Below are 19,771 nucleotides of genomic sequence, written 5' to 3'. Positions count from 1 at the left end.
TGTATATAGACACAATATGAAATGAAACTAATCTAAGCGTATTATACACTTTGACGAAAAAATATTTAGTTTTAAGTAACTATAATATAACTTATAATATATCGATATAATATTAATAACCATACATTTTAATATTTAGTCATAAAGCTTCAACGATCTGGTGTTTATTTTTATTTTATTTTTTTTTTTTTTTTAGAAGTTTATTTTTATAAATTTTATTTAGTGAAATCGTTTATTATATTTTTATATTCTAAACTTTTAACAATGTTATTATCTATCATAATAATTAACTGCAAATTGTATAGTGTATTTTGAATTATCGACGATCATTAAAATAAAGACTTGATTCATTTCGATTGATAAGAACTTACTGCAGAGGAATTTTAATTATATTTGATAACATTTTCTTTTTTAGTAAGCAATATGTATAATCATAGTAGGTATTTACTACTTATCATTGACATTCCTATTTCGTAAATTATGAACTCTTCGGCGAAAGTCGTACGTGAAAAGTATCTCCCGCTTCCCGTCCTGTATAAACCATAAATCCGGCACTGAGTCGAATATACATTGGTCCTAAATAACCTGTTTGCGACTCGGCGGTTGGTATTTTACTTGATAAACAACAGTCGCTCAAAAACTTGTTTTAGTGGTACTATATTATTATGTAAATATACGGATAACTTATTTATTAAACGTCACGCGACGCGCGGTTTTTCAACAGTGTTGGCGGAGATGAGACGGTGCTGAGACGCGGCTACAGATTCTTCGGACGGGTGATGCGAGCGTCCCTGCCGTTCCAGGTGCTGATGCTGCTGGTCCTGGGTGCCGCCTCTCTGGTTCCGATCGTCGACGAGGAGTTCAGCTGCATGGAGTCTAACAACATCGCCTGGAGCCTTTACCCGTTGCTCCGCTACCCCGGCGGACCGCCACCCGTATAGAGCGACCACGATGACCACCCCACCACCAACGTACCACACGATCATATGTGTCCCTTACCACCCCCCCCCCACCACAATCATTCACATCGATCAATATTAGGATCATTATTGTCATTATTTTTTTATTATTTTTATTATTATTATTATTACTATTATTGTTGTTGTTGTAATTACTGTTATTTCTAAACACACGCATACACACTACCCGAGTTGAAATCGTTTATGATATTATTATATTGTTGTGTTCGCCGTTTGTAACATTGTTTGGGGTATGTACCTCGTACTGCCGTTTTCACGATGAACGAATAGCGATGACAGTGATTAACCAAAACCTATGCCATTAGAATATTATATGCCCGTTTCGAAATGTATTTTAAACATACGAGATATATTGTCATGTAAAACAAACGCTTTAAACATTTTCCAAGTTCGTCCCTCGATGAAGTGCTTCGAGTACTTCATGCAGCGTAACCACCTGCTACCGTCACCGATTTTTGGTTTTGTTATTGGTAATTTAGTGTGACGCGTCCGTCTATTTAATAGTAATTGACAGTAATTTAATTGTTAGAATTTCACTCTAATCATCTTGATATACGACGTTAAATCAAAATTTAAACTAATTTGATGTTATAAGAATACGAGACTGTCAAAGTGCAGGGTACAAAAAAAATAGTCATTAATAATTAATAAAATATAATAAAAAACCATGTATTATACTGTCTGTGTTCATTGTTGAAAAAATATAAATACAAATTTATTGTGAACACGTGTGAGTTGAACGTTTTAAAATTACTGTCAATTTATTAATGATAATTTATCTTTAAAAAATAATAAACATATTTATATTGAAACGTATTGCGTCCGTAAGAAAAAAAATCATTAATAATTCGTTTTGTTACAAATTATTAAAGCGTTGTCGTTGTTAAGGTTAACTAAAACATTTAAAACTATTATCTAGTACTATATCAATTTAAGTTTCGTGCTTAATATTAACACTACTAACTCTCATATTATTGTTACTTATAAAAATATAAAGTATTTTAACTTATGGTTAATTTAAAATTATTATATGTTTTATTTTTGATTTTAGCATTATATACATAATATATTTGATATTGACTATACCTATAATATATAATATATTACTATGGAAATTGTATTTGTTCGTTGATTTAAAATGTGTTATTTTATATAAATATCAAATATAACTAATATACAATACAGTTTTACATACGAAATTGTTACTTGTCTTATACCACAAAATAGTGAATATTATAAATTTATAATTTTCATAATCTATACAACTCTACAGAGTTTAAAAGAAGATACACGACACACGTGTTTATTTACCTTCATGGTTCATGGTTCATGGTTCATACCTTCATATGTAGATGCAATTTTGATCAGTGATGTGCTCGCAATAGATATTACTGTATTAGTTGCAATAGAATCATAATAAACCAGAGATTTAATTTATTAATAAAATTAACCTCAAATATTAGTTTCAGTTATCAAAGTTAAAAATTTTAAATTAATTATGTCATACAATGCTATTTAAAAAATAGACTAAATATCTATTTAAACGCTATTTAAAAAAAAAAAAAAACTATATCTCTAAAATTATATGTGTTAAACTCTTATAAAAAAAACCATTTTTATTTTGATCTTTAAATGCATCAAATTTAAAATATTTCATATCCAAAAAAAAAATCATTTTAAAAGTTACTCCATTCTATGTATTATATTCTACTCTATATAGTGACAATTTTGTTTCCTAAGAAATAAACTATCGGATTAAATACAAGATAATTTTAAATTCACGTGAGAATGATAGTGATGACTGGTATTGATATTATGTAGTCGTAAGCTTCACTGCTTCAGTCGAAACCATAAAGTCGGGTAGATCCACAAAATATGCGTACAAACTCAACTTCAACTTGCATTTGATATTTATTATTCACTTTGAACAGGTAAAAGTAACAATAACATGACGTATACTACACTTCGCAAATGATGAGCTCCAATTATATGACGAATGTATATATACATATATATATATATATACGTTTATTCACGTGCTGCAGATTGTTGTTGATCGCGTTATTACATTTTCAGTACTCGGGCCTATCTTTGAACATATCCGAGACGTTTGCGACGACCTTTAATTATTAGGATGCGGTACGCCGTCGAGATTCAGATTCATAAATAGTAGCTTCCGGTTTGTCTAAAATAAAATATTAAAACTGATAAAGTATGAGGCATTGTTTCGAGTATAAAGTACGCGGTACAATCCAGTGGTATCCGACACATTTCGACCGGTTTTTGTAGAAGATATTTTTTTTTATTGATGTCCGCGGTGGACTCGACAATATTTATGTAGAAATAAAAGAACATTTCTGATTATTAATATATCCATACACAGCTAATAGCTGTAATCGAACAGAAATTACGTACTTTTTGTCCACATGTTCGCCCATGTATGTACTGGCGGCGGATTCGCCACACTTGTCCGCTTTGTACGCGTTCCAACTGATACATCGGAGCGCCTTGCATTCTTCTCTGTTTGATATCGAGTGGGCGAAATAATCGAAAGCTTTGGCGTGACTGCACGCGCCACCTGTAACTATACACAAACGATGTCGACAAACTATGTATTACACTTTAATATCTATTATTAATGTTATAAAATGTTCTATACTGTATTATTACATATTTATGAACACCGCCGTTGATCACGAATACTAACATCCATATAATCAGTGATTTTACTACAGCATTACTGTATTAAAACCTGTTTGCGATTAAAATTTGCCAATCACTTAAACGATAACTGTCGAGATTTTGATCAAAGCCAGCGCTATATGCACATACCGTTGCTCTTTAATACACTGTTACGGTTTGACATCGTTTTAAAATATGTTATCAACGAATATTGAACAATTCTAAGAATGTATTTCCAATAGTATACGTGTTATTTTTGACGATAATAAATGAATGAAAACAATATTTTAGAACTGAAAATACCAAAATCTCCTCTTGCTCCGTCCTTTCTCGACTATATTAAAACTGAGATAGCAAAATTTAAGCAAATATCTAAATAACTGATCTGTTCCCTATTATCTTAACCGTTAATGTTATCTATTTAACACAATAATTTGTAGTATTTTTTTTTTTTTTTTTACAGACGAATAATCTAAATTCTAAATTAGTAGCAGAGTGTAAATGAATTATAATTAGAACATTAAAAATTTTAAAATTAATAATTTCGCTATTACTCACGACAAAATTTAGTATTATGTTTTGCCTGATTTATTATTTACACAATCTAGGTGGATATTATTTTTTTTTTTACTTTTGTTATTAACAATAACATACCTTTATCTAATATTGTGCAGTTCGATTGCACTTTTCCTCCGTTTGGGTAAAAATCGATATGACCGAGTAACTTAAACAATCCTAAACTATTTCCGTTTGTATGTATGATGTCTACAAAGGCCGCATCGTTTTTATTGATCCTGTACTTCGGATCAGTATTTTCATAAAGTGGCATCGCAGGATCTAAACCTTAAACATACAAAACAGTAACATCTTCTGTATTAGTTTAATAACGAAAATACGGTGATTAATATTACAATACAGCGGCAAGCAACATTACAAAATTATATCACATCGGATGTATTTAAAAAAATTACTTTTATTCTCCGATAAACTAGACGATTTAACTGTTACATTTCTTAAAAAAAAAAAAACACGGCATATAAGTACCAGTTATCCGAGGAATTTGACCGTTCAACTTTTTCCCAGTGTATCCGACGATATGGGCTCCCAAACCGTGACCTATCAAGTGGATATTTTCAGACCCTACTTCCATGTTATTTGTTAAAATTTTTAAAACTTTAGCTATATCGTAACCGATGTATTTGACATTGATTTTCGCCGATGCATATGTTAAATAAAAAGATAATTGCATCCAATCCACGCAAATCACGTTGTACGATTCCGCTTGTAAATAAGCTGCGAACAAACAATGTACATAGTAAACAACGTGTATACCTATAGAATGGCAAAAAGTTCGTAATTAGTCGCTTATAGTATAAAATGGATTTCACCGTATAATAGTAAACCTTGTGTGTTTATGTAACGTTATAGATTTAACGTAACCCAATAAATTAAATTTTAAAAATAGTTCACTGTAGTACAAATGAAGTAATTCCATACCTTTCATTACGTGAGCGCAAAAACATTCTTTTTCATAGAAACTACCAAGCCAACCATGTACGAGAATTTTTATTGGATTTTTGACATTAAAGTTTGTCGATTTTATCATGGATGGATCACTCCTGTTTAAAAGCTGACCGTTGGGCTGTTCTCTGAAAGTTATTAAACGTGTAAAACGTGTTTAATGATAAATGGACACGAATATTTGATTGGCACGTTATAAAAAATATCGAACAATAATACGTTATTTTACTCATGTGAAACTTTACCTGGTATAGAGCCAATAAATCACGTGATTTGATATGTTGTGAATCTTGAATTTGTCGTAAGAAAAATGCATTCCCTTTAACGTTAGATCTTGATTTTCGATCAACTGATCAACAGCGTGGACCGATCCTAAACAGTTACCTATATACATTTAAATGCTATTAGATACAATTATTTTAAAACTATTTTTAATTATTATCATTAAAATATAATATTATTAAAATTTAAAACTGCATAAACATTTATTAGTATTTTTGTGGTCATAAGCCGTCATTATCATCTGGTAAGTAATCTACGAGATAAATATTTCGTAGAGTAAAGTTTTAAATAGATACTAATAAATTACAATTAATAATTGTAACAGTGTAACAAGTAAACCGTGTGATCGACTTGCGATGGGGTACTGTTGAACTGAGAACCTTATTGCTATTTATCTTGAATGAAACAAAGGGGCAGTAAATCTTTTATGTTCAATAGCCTTACAAATTTTAATTAATCTAAACGGGACTCCGACCAGGATGACTTTGGAATATTAAACGCCATGCATTATTAATAATAATAATTTATTATTATTTATCGCCCTGCTACAGTAGTGCAACTAGGAGTGGCTAAGAGGGTCAAAGGTGATATTGACTAAGATCATCTACCCCTCCATCCCCTCTAACAACTATTGGACTATGAAATAATATATTTGCATGTAAATACATTTGTTTTACTATATATATCTAATCAATGTTTACAAAACTTGTAAGATAATCGAGTTGAGTGAATTAAATGTTAAGTAGACCAGTTATAGAATTAGCTTATACTCGACTCACAATAAGGTATGTCAAATAAATGAAAAAAACTAATAATGAGTAATGACTGTAGCCTAGTATGAGTGTAGCAATTGGTTTTGTTAAATAGATATACTTTCTGTGGGTTATTTAAAAGCTCGCAAAACTAAGTAAACTAACGATTTTTGATTTTGTTGCAATTAAAATTTAATAAGAATTTACGCCTATCCCGCGAGGTACTCATTTAATAAATAATTACGTACTATGATTAAATTTTCATTGTATGATCATAATGCACTATATATATATATACACGCAGAGTATATTTTATACCGTTATACACGTTATATTGTTGGTCATTCTAGAATGAATTACTTATTTTTCAAATAGTTGATAATTAAATCGACCGACTTTGTTTGACTACTATATTAACTTGTGCATGAAGACATCGTGTACAAAATATATGTTCACACACATGTGATCCCTCCGCTTAACTAACGCTGCACATACCAATATTGAACATTTAAACTTTCAGTAGTTCCAATGTTACGTCCTTAACTCAAATAATAAAATGAATTGACCTATACGGTCAATAATCATCATTCGTCCGGAATCGGTACAAAACTTTCTTAACCGTTTTTAATAAAACGATGAAAACCCACAGCAAGACCGTATACTCGACTGTACAATTTTGAATTCGAGATTTTTCGATGAAATCGATTTTGCATTGCCAAACAAAACGTGTAGTAAATGCCCGACTTGGCACAAATGAAAAGTACTCACCGCTTAGCGACACGATGCCAAAATGCAAAATAACTAACAGCGTAACGTTGCTACAACTCGTGAAATACTTTGATGTAGTTATCATTTTTACACAATTACATTTCGAACATACGAGATATTTGTGTGGCGTTTAATAGTTTGATTGAATTGAATGTCATCACTGCTTTAACGTACGAATAAAGGAAAAATACTCGTAAAATATTATAGAATTATCTAGACAGTTGTCAAATAGTGTCATAATAATATACTGAATGAGGCAACGCGCGCGACCGACTCATACACTTATTATGATGAAGAATCATATCTCAAAAACACTTGATATAATTATGTGTGTGCGTGCTGTGTGTGCGTGTACGCGTGTGTCTAAATGTAAAAACAAACGTTTTATTTACTTCAGACGAGGTTCGAGTGATGTAATTTTATCGATTTTTGGCTGTCGACCCCGAAATACCAAATCTCCCAGAAAAAACTATCGCCTATTGGCCATTTCTATTATATGAACCTACCTATGTGACACTGTTCATCAATAAATTATGGCATGTATTATACACATTATCAGTATATCATCATTAGTCAATGGTTATATAAACACAATTATATCACCAATTATATACACTTTTTCATGATGACACGTTGTATTATGTGGTGCACCGTGAAAAATGAGTACCTAATGACTATAATATAATGATTAAATAAAAAAATCCTGATAAAAAAAAAATGAAATTATTTATTGTGTGGTATCTTTTAGAGTGATTAGTGATCAATTATATAATTTCCTGGTTAGTAACGTATTCTTAGTTTCGTGGTGAACTTTATCGACTCGGGTCTTATGTTTTTATAATACTATGCTAACGTCATAACACAAATTTCAAATTAAGTCTTTTATGATACTTTTATAAAATATAATACAGCTCGTTGATAAAATTCATCTTGCGTGAGTGGAAATTTATATCAGTCTTTAGATAATTGTATAATGTACATAGTTAAAAAATATCGTAAATATAATTGAACGTAACATAACTATAGTTATTTATATGATTCTTCAGCAACTGATACTTTAGCTTCTTTTAATCAATATTTTAGTAAGCCAATGTATACATATAATTATGTAAACATATTTTATTAGTCATTAAATAATGTATTTTTAAGTTAATAACTTGACACAAATTATCATCTAGCAACTAACAATTTTAGAAAATAATGTTTTAAACAAGATTTTAATAATTCAAAGATGAATACTCAATTGTGTGCATAAAAAGCTAATAACAACCGTTTGCGAATCTATTTCCATTTTTTCTCGCAACAAAAATTTTTTTTAAACCACCGTTGAGTATATAATAATATAAATATAACTCTAGCTGTTAACGAAAGAAAAAAATTAATTCAAGTAATAATATAATATATTAATAGACCTAAAAAGTAACCCCCACAAGTGCACTGTACTTAAAAATTAAATATATAGATCAACTATACATAGAATCTATAACTCTCAATAAAACCACGATTTGTAATTTTCAACAAGTCAAATATATCTTAATTTATTCTTCACTTATTCGTAGCCAAGAACAGGTCTACGGATCGTCTACGTTTGTTTCCAAAAAATAATCTTCGGTTTGGCTAAAAAAATCAATAAATTAAATTTTAATTTCACGATGCAAATCAAATGAATACGTTCAAACAAACTATACGAACTCAATGTCCACGTGTTCACCCATGAAAGTACTTTCATTGTCGTCACACTCGTGCGCTTTATAGTCATCCCAACTAGAGCGTTTGCGCGCTACATAATCTTCCTTGGCCCATATGGAGTGTGCGCAATAATGATAGGCTTTGATATGACTGCACGAACCCGTAGCTAAAAGCGAATGAAATGGCAAGATTATATTAATATATATTATATTATTACTGTTATCGTATGCTTTGAAAATTTTAAATCACTGCCTAAAATAGTTGGTTGGTAAGAATTGTTGTACAATATTATGTACGACCGACGTCTTTTATGAAGCAATAACTAAAATTATTCAATGTTGTATTTATTTTATTTTTAATTAATATCAATGTAAATTATCGTACATAGACGAAACATTATTTTAGTTTAGAAATTATTGTTTTCTCGAATACAATTTAGATCGAAGCTGATGAAGATGAATGTAATGGTTAGGTATGTGTAGTTACTTTTTCTTTAGTCTGTCATCGTGATCCGAAGCAATAAATATGCTCTGGTATTCAATTTTAAGGTGGTTCGTGTTACAAAATTGAATCTAGTTGATACATATGAAAAGATTTCCTAATACTTTTGAAATAATCGAAAAAACAACAAAACAAAAAAAAAAATCAAGGAAAAATTTGAATACACGGCAACAGTTGTTTTCAACAAAATCGTTTTTTTTATAACTGAAACATAAATGGTTATTCTACAGTTATAGAATGAGTAACTTGAAATGTACACCAAATATTTGTACATATTTGTATAAGCACTTTCTAAATTGGATATATATATAAAGTATTAACAAAATTGTTTGACTTTTTTAGTATTATTTATTGTCATTTGAAATTTTCAATTGAGTAAAAAAAATTACATTTGCACATTTTTTTTATGATTATTTCAAGTTCAAATATCGACTTTATTAAGTAAGTTTTTATTATTATTTATTATTCACAAACACAATTGCATTTTTAATATATTTAGATTAATAATAGTGACCCATTTAATAACGAGGTACTATCGACACATACTTAACAGTAGAATGACTTTCCCGGTTTCTTAGTTTTTATTTTATGTAAAAAATCAAAATCGCGTTTAAATTTTAAACATTTAAAAAAAGTGATCGAATAATAAAAACCTATGATTTTATCAATAGGTTAAAACTTTTAAGGTTATGAATTTATGACAAATGTTAAACATTGAATAAGTTTAAACGCATATTATTTTTGAATAGCACTACATACTCTATTGTTTATAGCTAATACCTAAATCATAAATATATTAGATATTATAGAACAAATATTTTTGCGTTATTAACTCCTAATTTCAAATACATTACATTTATCTGAAAATCAGCAGTCGGGTTGTGACTTTCCTCTGTTTGGGAAGAAATTTATATGACCGATTGATTTTTTAAACCCATTTTTGGCACTATTAGTATGCATAACATCTACAAAATGGGCATCAGTAATATATAGCCTATCATCTGGGGGTTAGTTTTCATACATTGGTTATGCAGGATCTAATCCTGAAATACATTAAATAAAAATTCAAATGTTTATATATATATTAAATTAGTATGTATTGTGATTATTTAAAAAAAAAAAAAACATTGCTAGGAACGTTTACAATAAATACTTGTAATTCTAGAAATCGTATCGACCTAATTTTTCCCCACGAATCCAACAATGTGGGCTCCCATACTGTGCCCGGTCAAATGCATATTCTCAACTCCTTCCGTCAAGTTATTCGTTACCCTGGTCAGAACTTTAGCTATATCGTAAGCGATGTGTTTGGCTCGTGCTATTGCGACTGCGTATGATAGATCAGTCGAATACTGTTTCCAATCCACACAAATCACATTATACTCACCAACCTTTGAAATATTTTATGAATTAATATATTTTTAAAAAATGAAACCAATACTTATTGGTTGTGACCATATATTAAAGATTTGTTAGATCAATTGTTAATATCAAAATGTTATAATTATTCAATGCAACATTAAATCATTTTTTATAGAATCTTAATATTTAAAAAAATAATGATACAAATTGTCATAATATTATATAACATTAAATATTATTTATAATATCAACTTATAAATTATTAACGCTTAATAATATGTATATATATAATCTAAATATAAAATAAAATAGACATTTTTGAATAAGATAATTAATAACTTTATAGGAGGTATCTTTTATTGAAGTCCCTGGCCCCAAAATTTGTAAATCAGGCTGTGAATAAAGGTGAATTTTCTATTATCAAACATACATACAAACAAATTACGCATCATACAAACAGGATGTTACGTATTGCATTATACGTTTATACTCGGTGCGGGCGTTAGTACTTATTATTTAATAATGTGGTTTGTTGTACTCGCACCTGTTGTACCTAAACGAAATCATATTATATTCATGGCATTGTTTTTTAAGCAAACATTCAAGGTTATTGTTTTTATTGTTAAATTGGATATCGGATAAAAACGATTGTCCCCGTAAATTATTATGGTCTCCAAGCCACTAGATAATTCACGATTTTATTATAGGCACTTATTACAAACCTATCATAATTATTATAACGTCGTCATAACAAGCGACAATATTATGAAGTAGAATATCAAAAGTTATAAAATAATATAATCGATACAGACTTAATTAATACTTTTTCTAATTTATACTTTAATATGTGCTATGTGTACTAATAATAAAAACTTATCGCTTTCCAATAAAATATCGCTAGCATAAACAAAAACAATCAACAAAATGTTGAGAAAAATAAAATTTAAAAAAATGAAAATTTCTGCCAAAATTTTTCCAAAATAACTTAATATAATATAAATTATAAATATTATAATCAACAACTAATGGATGTGACTGTCGCAAAAACCACTGATGAATAACACTAATTTCTATTAAATGATTATGATTTTATACTCTAATAAACATATACTTATAAATTATGATCATGTCAATAGCACTTATTTTTTTAAAAGCTATTTTATTGAATTTATTCTAGTAAATAATAAAATATAGAGAACATCGTTTGATAAAATATAATTACTCAAATTACTTTATATAATTTTAATTAATATTATATACCAATATGTTTAATTTTAATCAACACTTATTTTTTAATGAATGAATGAATGTTATATGCCACAGCGTATCTAACATTTATAGGCAATAACCTTGTTACAAAACAATGATATAGCTGAAAACAGAATATTATTTGAATAATCCAAAAATAATGTGTTGCACATCAATATATGCAATGGCTGAGGTATAAAACTATAAACTTGAAGAATATTTATTTGTAATTAACAGAATTTCGTGTTACAAATCGTGTGATATCACTGATTACTAATATCGTCTTCTGTAAATATAGTATATCTATATACCGCCATTTATCATTTTACTAATTTATTTGTAGTATATTAATATATATTAATCTATTATACCTACTTAAATAATTGTACAAAATACTTATGTGATCAACTTATCATCAGAAACATAACGATATGGATAGTCTTAGTCACTCGCAGATCATCACGGCCACTGAATGATATATTATAATTCGCGATTTTTTGTGATCATATTATATTTCCATCAGTCAGTAATAACACAGCTAAAAAACAATGAACGGTTTAAGTATGACTATATGAAATTCTATAGAAAAATGAACTTTAGAATTATACTACAGACATAAAAACCGGTTATCTTATCTCAAGTGACTTTCTGCTCCGTACTGCACGTGACTTATACATTCTGAACAAGCCGAGAAAATATATGTAGCCAGATTACGACAATGTATCAATATTTTTTTATATTTTTTATCTATAAGAATATTATTAATTATATAGTTAATACTAAACTACAAAAGAATAAAAAAATAAACAAAAAAAAAAATTGTACGTTTCGAGATATTTTGACAATTATTGTAGGTACTCTTAAAAAAGAAGAAAAACCACCAAACATTTAAATTTACAGTGTTAAAATTTTTCCAATATTGATTTAGAATATTTTTAGCTAATTAAAAATTACGAATTTTTGTGTTACTCCACCCTCGGCATAATTTATTTGCGTTCATTTATTTATAAGAATTTGATGACAACCAACTGTATCAAGATTTGATTCAATTTATTTCATTAATTTTATAAATATTTTAGAAAACTTAATATTTATTATCCAAGATGTTGTTTTTCAGTTATCAGTTACCGGTTTTTACACATATGCAAGTTATATGAAGGCAATAGCAAAAATGTCTGAATCCTTTTTTTTCTTGTGGTATCGCCACATGAGGGTGAACCGTTTGCACAATATACTTACCCCATTGCACAATACTCGCCTTAATAATATAAATCTGTATATCATAGACTCATAATATTGAATCAACTGCAAGCTCATTGTATACATAATACATATCATAGGTATGTCTCGGTGACTAATTGCAAATATTGAATCAATAACGTAAAACAATATACGATATCAAATTATATTAATATATTTAACTTAATCCGTTATACAATTATATAAGTGAGTAGTATGAAAATAATTTTATTCTATCACAGCGAGTCAATCATAAGATCAAAACTTATATTTATGCATGTTGTAAAAGGTATCAATGTGGTAAATATTATACAGCTCTACAGAACATTAATATACAATTCAAATGTATAAAACTAACAGTTAACGCTTATTTTAATAATATTATAAATTCAAAATTTTATTCAGAAACCAATTTGTGCATCGCTTTGTGTTCTACTAATCTTGAACGTCCGCTTTTAAGTAATAATCGCCGTTTTGCCTGAAACAAAATAAATGTATCATATTTTATTACCTATTTAAACAACGGTAAGAAAAACGTGTACAAATAAATCACGAACCCATCCATGTCTACGAATTCGCCCATGTAAGTTCTGTTAGCGATAATACACATTTTTGCTTCGTAGTCTTCCCAGCTGGGACACTTATATGCGATATAATCTTCTTTGGCCCAAATGGAGTGTGCGTAGTAATGATAGGATGAAACGTGACTGCACGAACCAGCTATAAACACACCATATCACTTAAATATAATATTATGCACGACAAGTCACCACTATGGCACTGTATGTATATACGCTAAAGGAGTTGTAGCCTACTATTTATCAAGGGGGGAAAATTTCCAGGCAATTCCCAGTTACGTGGCAATGTAGCCGTACTGTAATAGACCACACGAAAAAATAAAGTAAAATTATTTCAGCGTTATAGAAAAAATGACTTTCCAGTAGAAACGATCAAGCCTCGTAGAATTATCGAAATTTTTGTTTTTATGTAAGAATAAAACTTTATTCAGGCGACGTTGGACCCACATTTTTTAATCAACTTAAAGTAATGCCTGAAAAATATATTTCCAAATACTCAACATATTTTAAAATACATATAAGCGTTCAATATAATTTCTGAAAATATATTTTTGTGTATGTACACTAATAATCGTTTACGACTAACATAAAAATCGCGGTTAGCGATGACGAAATTTATAAATTGCCTAAATAAGACACACGATTTAAAGAGTTTCATCCAGATCATTTTAATAAAATGTTGTAAAAAATTAAAATGTTGAACAATAAATATATTTAAATATTGAGTTCAAAATAACTTACGTGTATCAAGGGCAAATAGATAATAATATAATATATTATATTATCCACTCCATACCGTTCTTAGGAATATTAGATAGGCAACTTATTATACGTGAACTTATTGTGAAAAAATATCTTATAGTATAATAGAACTGTATGAGTAAACTCATAAACACAAGTCAGTGGTCTTGGCCCAGAACCAACCACTGTTTGAAACTTTGAGCGTTACGAACACAGGCTTTAAAAACATTTATTTTAAATCTGATAATAAGTCAAAACGGTCGAGTATAATATAGCTAGTATAAATAAAGCTAGTTTGATACTCGAAATTTGACAACCGATCTGTAATATAGACATTTTCCTATTTCTAGTTAAAAGAAACTTAGCCTGACTAAAAAAACGTAAATCTTTTCAGAATAAATAGACCAAAACGGTTTTCGTTATCTGATTTGAGATAACTACTAACAACAATATTCATATTAAATTATGATATTTTTTTTCTTTTAGTTATCGATTAATATTTTAAGTGATCACATTTATCCAATTTTTCGCAATTTGGTTGCTTTTTTCCTCCATTTGGATAGAAATCTATATCACCAATAGATTTGTCAAGTCCGTTTTGACCAGCGTTAGTATGTATTACATCAACAAATATCGCATCAGTCTCGTCTAGTCTATCTTCTGAACTACTTTTCTCGTACATCGGTTTTGCGGGATCTAATCCTGAAATATATTATTTAATAAAAACGTAAATAACTAATTATGAATTTTGAAAGATTTTCAATTAGTAATTGATTGAAATAACAATAAAAAATACTACAAATAATTTATATAATTAATTAATTTATGATTTGCAGTATTAATGAAAATTGCATTTATAGAGTTGGAGTTACCCTCCAAAGATTCTTAGTTGTTCATGATTTGTTCATGTAAGTACAATGAGAACTTGGCTAACAATGCGATTTAAATTATAACTATAATAGTATAATATTATTAATATTATATTATGATCATATATTGATCGATTCGATATTAATTATTTAAAAGTATTAAATATTTTAGCGTGCATAATTTTGATTACCAGTAATCCGAGGAAGGGCGGGTAAATTTTTACCAACGAATCCGGCAATGTGCGCTCCCATACTGTGTCCTATCACATGCACTTTATCATAAGCTATCGTCATGTTGTATGTAATCTTCGTCAACACATGGGCAATATCTCGAGCAATGTATTTGACCCTTGCTTTAGCGACCGCATATGTTATGTCAGTCGAATATTGTTTCCAATCCACACAGATCACATTGTACTCACCCACTTTAAAATACGCTGAAAAATATTTTATAATAGAAATAAGTAATAAGTAATACCTAATAACTAACAATTTAGTTTAGGCCTTAATATTGTAAAGCTTAAAAAAAAAACACAATATTTATGCATTTATAAACGGCTAAAAATCACCTGTACCTACATATTTTTATTGAATTACATTTATATTTATTTTTATACAATATTAAAAACAAAATTATAGTATTATGTGTTTATGTTTTATCTTCTATAATATTATACTACCGCATTGCACAATCTAAGGACTGAGTAAAACAACCAGATTAATTAATTTTTTAGTACTTTTCGATTATCGTTTTCTATAATTTTTAAAGAATAAAAATGCATTTCAACATTTTATGCAGATACATATACAACATTTTGAACTTTGACTGTAGAACAAAATTAAAGACCAGTAACTCATCGATCGGTGTTTGATTCTCAAATGACAGCAGGTATACCTATATATATAGGTATTTCCTTTGAGACTACAAAGTCCAATAATTGCAGTTTATTTAATTAAATTTCAATAAACCATCACTGTTAAATGCATATCTCCTTCATAAATATCTTTATTTTATATTGATTGATATATTTTTATCGTACATTTATTCATATTTTATTAAAAAAATATATATTATTGTTATATCTAAGATCTAACACCTATATGATTATAATTAATTTTAAAACATTTTTTATAAAATAAAAAAAATTTTATTGTAACACAATTATTTTATAGTTTTAATATTATAAACGGCGTGGAGTACGATAAAAGGATATCCGGTATTTTCCAGTCACCACCGGCAGTCATTGAAGTATGATAACGAAAAAATACCCAAACTTTTCAGGACATGCTTAAAACATTTTTTAAATTTTTAAATAAACTAGAAAAAAAATTTCAAAATTGTATAGCTCAAATTACTGTACATTAAACAATACATAATACTCTTTAATTAATAACTTAAAAATATATAATATGCTTATCCTGAAATTTAATAAACTAATCTGGTTGTTGTACTTATCCCTATACAATTCAGTGGCGTATATAGAAATTAATTTCAGGATTTTTTAAAAAAAAATTTCCATTTTTAAATTCCAATTAATTATACAATCAAAATCAATGCCCGTACCAATCATACATTTCAGAGGGGTTTGACCCTCTAACCCCCCCCCTATATATGCCACTGATGCAATTAGTAACTTGCTCAAAAGTGTATAGAAGTTATACAATATATTATATAAGACATAGATTTATTTTTTTTAAACTAGTATTTACAATTAATAAATTATGTTTTATGAATAATCTATAAGTAATAATATAAAAAAAGTAGAATACATTAAGAAAAAATAGGTAAAAAAAAATAATATTAGGTAAACTAAGTATAAACTATTCATTAATAAGCATTAGGAAAAAATCAAAAATTATATTTTTCTAACTACTGTTAAAAAAAAATGTTGAAACTTACATTTTACGTTATACGAACAAACGCCATCTTTTTCTTGAGTAGTGCCAAGCCAACCGTGAATTATAACTTTAATTGGATTATTTTCGTTGTACGTCGTCGACTCAATCATGTGTTGCTCACTTCTATTTAAAAGTTGACCGTCGGTGTTATCTCTTAAATTTGAAGAAAAAAACTTTCAATCAATTTTATTTAATAATCGAATTTAGCTGTTAATTATTATATATTATATTTTATACTATTTAACCATTCAACCTTGTGTAAAGCCAGTAAAATACATGTTTCGATGTTTGGTAAAGTTTGTATTCCTCACGATGAAAGTCATTATCGTAATAATTTCCTCGTCCGGCATTAAATTCATTGGATTCATAGACTGAATCTGAAAAAATATAAAAACGAATATTTATTCTAAATATGTATTTGATATTTAACAATATTTTAATCTTTAATTATATTATTATTGAAGTGCATGAATTCACCTAAATTTAGTTCAAGTCAAACCCGTTTTTGTTTGTATCTTTTCATCCTGAATAGCATAACTATTTTTACTAATAATAATAAACTTATAATAATATTGAAAAAATTGAATTTTTTACATAACATGTTTATATATATATAATTTGTTTTGATGACTATTTTATACTTCATACATCAATAAGAAAAACTTTTTTGGGATTTAATATTAAGTTTTCAAGGATTTTGAATGAATTTGAAAAATAATTTGAAATGCTTATTTTTTTTTATTTTTACAATTTAGGTACAAAGAACCTTTTTAGGTTAAATTTTGGTCAAAATTCTCATTTTCCCTTGATTTTTTAATTTTTATTCTTTTGTTTTACCAAATATTAAGAAAAGTACTAGGAATTTTTACTTTAAACTCCCCAAAGTACCAACTCTCAAACTGGATATTAACTACCAGAAACTACCACTTAAGTTAAAAATCAAAACATTTTTACTCCTCCGAAAGGTAATATCACGAAAAAAAACATACATTATTATAAAATCAATACATTCATAGCTCCGCTCAAAATCTAAGATTTAAATCCAAAACTTAAATTATCTGATTCAAAAAATATGCTAATTTTATTTGATACAAATAGGATTATATTAATAAATTAATTCGCATTAACTACTGCTCTTACAATTCATAAAATTATTATAAAGTAAACATATTAATTTTATAATATAATAGGTGCATAAAGTAATATCAAACGAGTAGTACAATTTATACCGTACAAATGTGGACTAAATAATAGGTACAACTTACCGCTTCCCGATGAAATATCTTGGGTAAAAACAAAAATGGTCAACATGCAAAACAAAATTGTTGTTGCAATTGGATACTTTAAGATTGCAGACATTTCGTCAAAATCGTTTTCACAGTGTCTAAATATTAAATTGTAGTCGGTGATAATCAAATACCTACAACAGTTATAAATACGACTAAATACAAAAACACTAATTTCAATTGAACGGTCTTTTTAATACGCACTTGTGTTTATGTCAATAATATGAATTTATATAAAATACTAGTATATATATATGTAAATTATATACCTAAATAGTATATATATATATACACCTTTATTAAATTCTTATACAATTATAGATAATATTTAGATAACATTATTTGATCAAACAAGGAAATTCATTATAATTGCATTATATATATAATGAAATTATAACAGTTTTAAATAGTAATTACTAATGCATATACAATGTAGAAAATAATTAATTTAGAATTTTTCTTCATACACACATTTTATTATTAAGTACATTTTAAGATAAGCATTGCGTATTGGTTTTACTCTATAACTATTCTAAAAAAAATACGACTTATACTGACTTCAAGTTATGTAAAAGATGTGTTCAAAAACTTTAATAATACTTTTCGAGAAAATGAGTATTTACTTTTAAAATAATTGCTAAAAATATTATGTACACAATACACACATCATATCGTTACGTATATTATTTATTTCATTATTTGGACATATCTGGGCTTACGGTACGCAAATATAGAGATTCGCTATACCTTCTCAAAACACGCTTTTCAATCTATTACTTCTCGCCTAATAACCTGCGCCTGGTACGTAATAAATGAATCTTTACACAAAGACTTGAAAACTAAAACTGTTGTTCAACTAACCAAAAACCATTACCAAATATTTCACTTAAAACTTCGTCACTATCCTAACTCTTTAGTCTCTCGCCTATCATAACACACTCTTCCTGCCTCCTGGCAACCATCCATGCCACCTCAAAGCGCACTGGTGCCGAAACTAAAACTAGTTAATAAATAAACTGATTCTTCTGAAAGGTTTCATCACTAGATAACTTCCCTCGTAATGTTTTCATATATTATTTTTTGTGTTTATTAGATTGTCATCTTATTTACTTATTGTGTTAAATAAATACAGATTTAATTGTTTTTAAATAAAAATATAATAATTTTCTAGGTGAATGATAAAAACTGATTTTTTACAAAAATTCTTTATAAATTGAATAACACTAATTTTCAAGAAATTCGAAACAAATTTACAACTTTTCATACAATCATGATGCTAATGTACATATTTAACTTATACTTTTTAGTACATATAGGAAAATGTTTTAGGCTTAAATCAAAACTAGATTGATGTTGAATGAAAACCAGAACGTT

At 27.9% G+C, this 19,771-nt stretch overlaps 3 protein-coding genes and 1 pseudogene across 4 annotated transcripts in view; 1 reads left to right on the top strand and 3 right to left on the bottom strand.

Annotated features, from left to right (window-relative positions):
- The window catches only part of LOC113552228, a 38,673-nt gene extending 36,718 nt beyond the window's left edge, over nucleotides 1–1,955 (top strand). The window contains exon 28 of the mRNA XM_026954984.1: nucleotides 725–1,955. Within this exon, the coding sequence (XP_026810785.1) occupies nucleotides 725–941 (217 nt within the window). The 3' untranslated portion in view covers nucleotides 942–1,955. The remainder of the gene's footprint in view (nucleotides 1–724) is intronic.
- Nucleotides 1,956–2,872: 917 nt separating this feature from the next.
- On the bottom strand, nucleotides 2,873–8,118 carry LOC113552229 (pancreatic triacylglycerol lipase-like). Of its 2 annotated transcripts, none has more exons than XM_026954985.2 (7): nucleotides 6,986–8,108; nucleotides 5,429–5,567; nucleotides 5,160–5,311; nucleotides 4,707–4,955; nucleotides 4,317–4,505; nucleotides 3,396–3,564; nucleotides 2,873–3,165 (listed from the first exon to the last, which is right to left on the bottom strand). In XM_026954985.2, the coding sequence occupies exons 1-7, from the start codon at nucleotides 7,068–7,070 to the stop codon at nucleotides 3,141–3,143; spliced, it is 1,008 nt and encodes a 335-aa protein (XP_026810786.1). In that variant the 5' UTR covers nucleotides 7,071–8,108; the 3' UTR covers nucleotides 2,873–3,140. The 2 variants fall into 2 exon arrangements, 1 of the variants encoding a protein (XP_026810786.1); XR_003405166.2 differs by lacking the exon at nucleotides 2,873–3,165 and adding an exon at nucleotides 3,651–4,007 and having other exon boundaries at nucleotides 3,433–3,564; nucleotides 6,986–8,118.
- Nucleotides 8,119–8,367: 249 nt separating this feature from the next.
- On the bottom strand, nucleotides 8,368–13,102 carry LOC113552565 (annotated as a pseudogene).
- Nucleotides 13,103–13,270: 168 nt separating this feature from the next.
- LOC113551859 (inactive pancreatic lipase-related protein 1-like) lies at nucleotides 13,271–18,605 on the bottom strand. The gene is made up of 7 exons (XM_026954404.1): nucleotides 18,377–18,605; nucleotides 17,365–17,488; nucleotides 17,113–17,264; nucleotides 15,404–15,649; nucleotides 14,857–15,045; nucleotides 13,582–13,744; nucleotides 13,271–13,502 (listed from the first exon to the last, which is right to left on the bottom strand). The coding sequence occupies exons 1-7, from the start codon at nucleotides 18,468–18,470 to the stop codon at nucleotides 13,460–13,462; spliced, it is 1,011 nt and encodes a 336-aa protein (XP_026810205.1). The 5' UTR covers nucleotides 18,471–18,605; the 3' UTR covers nucleotides 13,271–13,459.
- Between the last annotated feature and the right edge of the window lie 1,166 nt (nucleotides 18,606–19,771).

This window comes from Rhopalosiphum maidis, chromosome 2, assembly GCF_003676215.2.
Source record: "Rhopalosiphum maidis isolate BTI-1 chromosome 2, ASM367621v3, whole genome shotgun sequence".
Lineage (NCBI taxonomy): Eukaryota > Metazoa > Arthropoda > Insecta > Hemiptera > Aphididae > Rhopalosiphum > Rhopalosiphum maidis.
The sequence above is the reverse complement of the archived record's forward strand: the minus strand, read 5'-3'. Positions and strand labels throughout refer to the sequence as shown.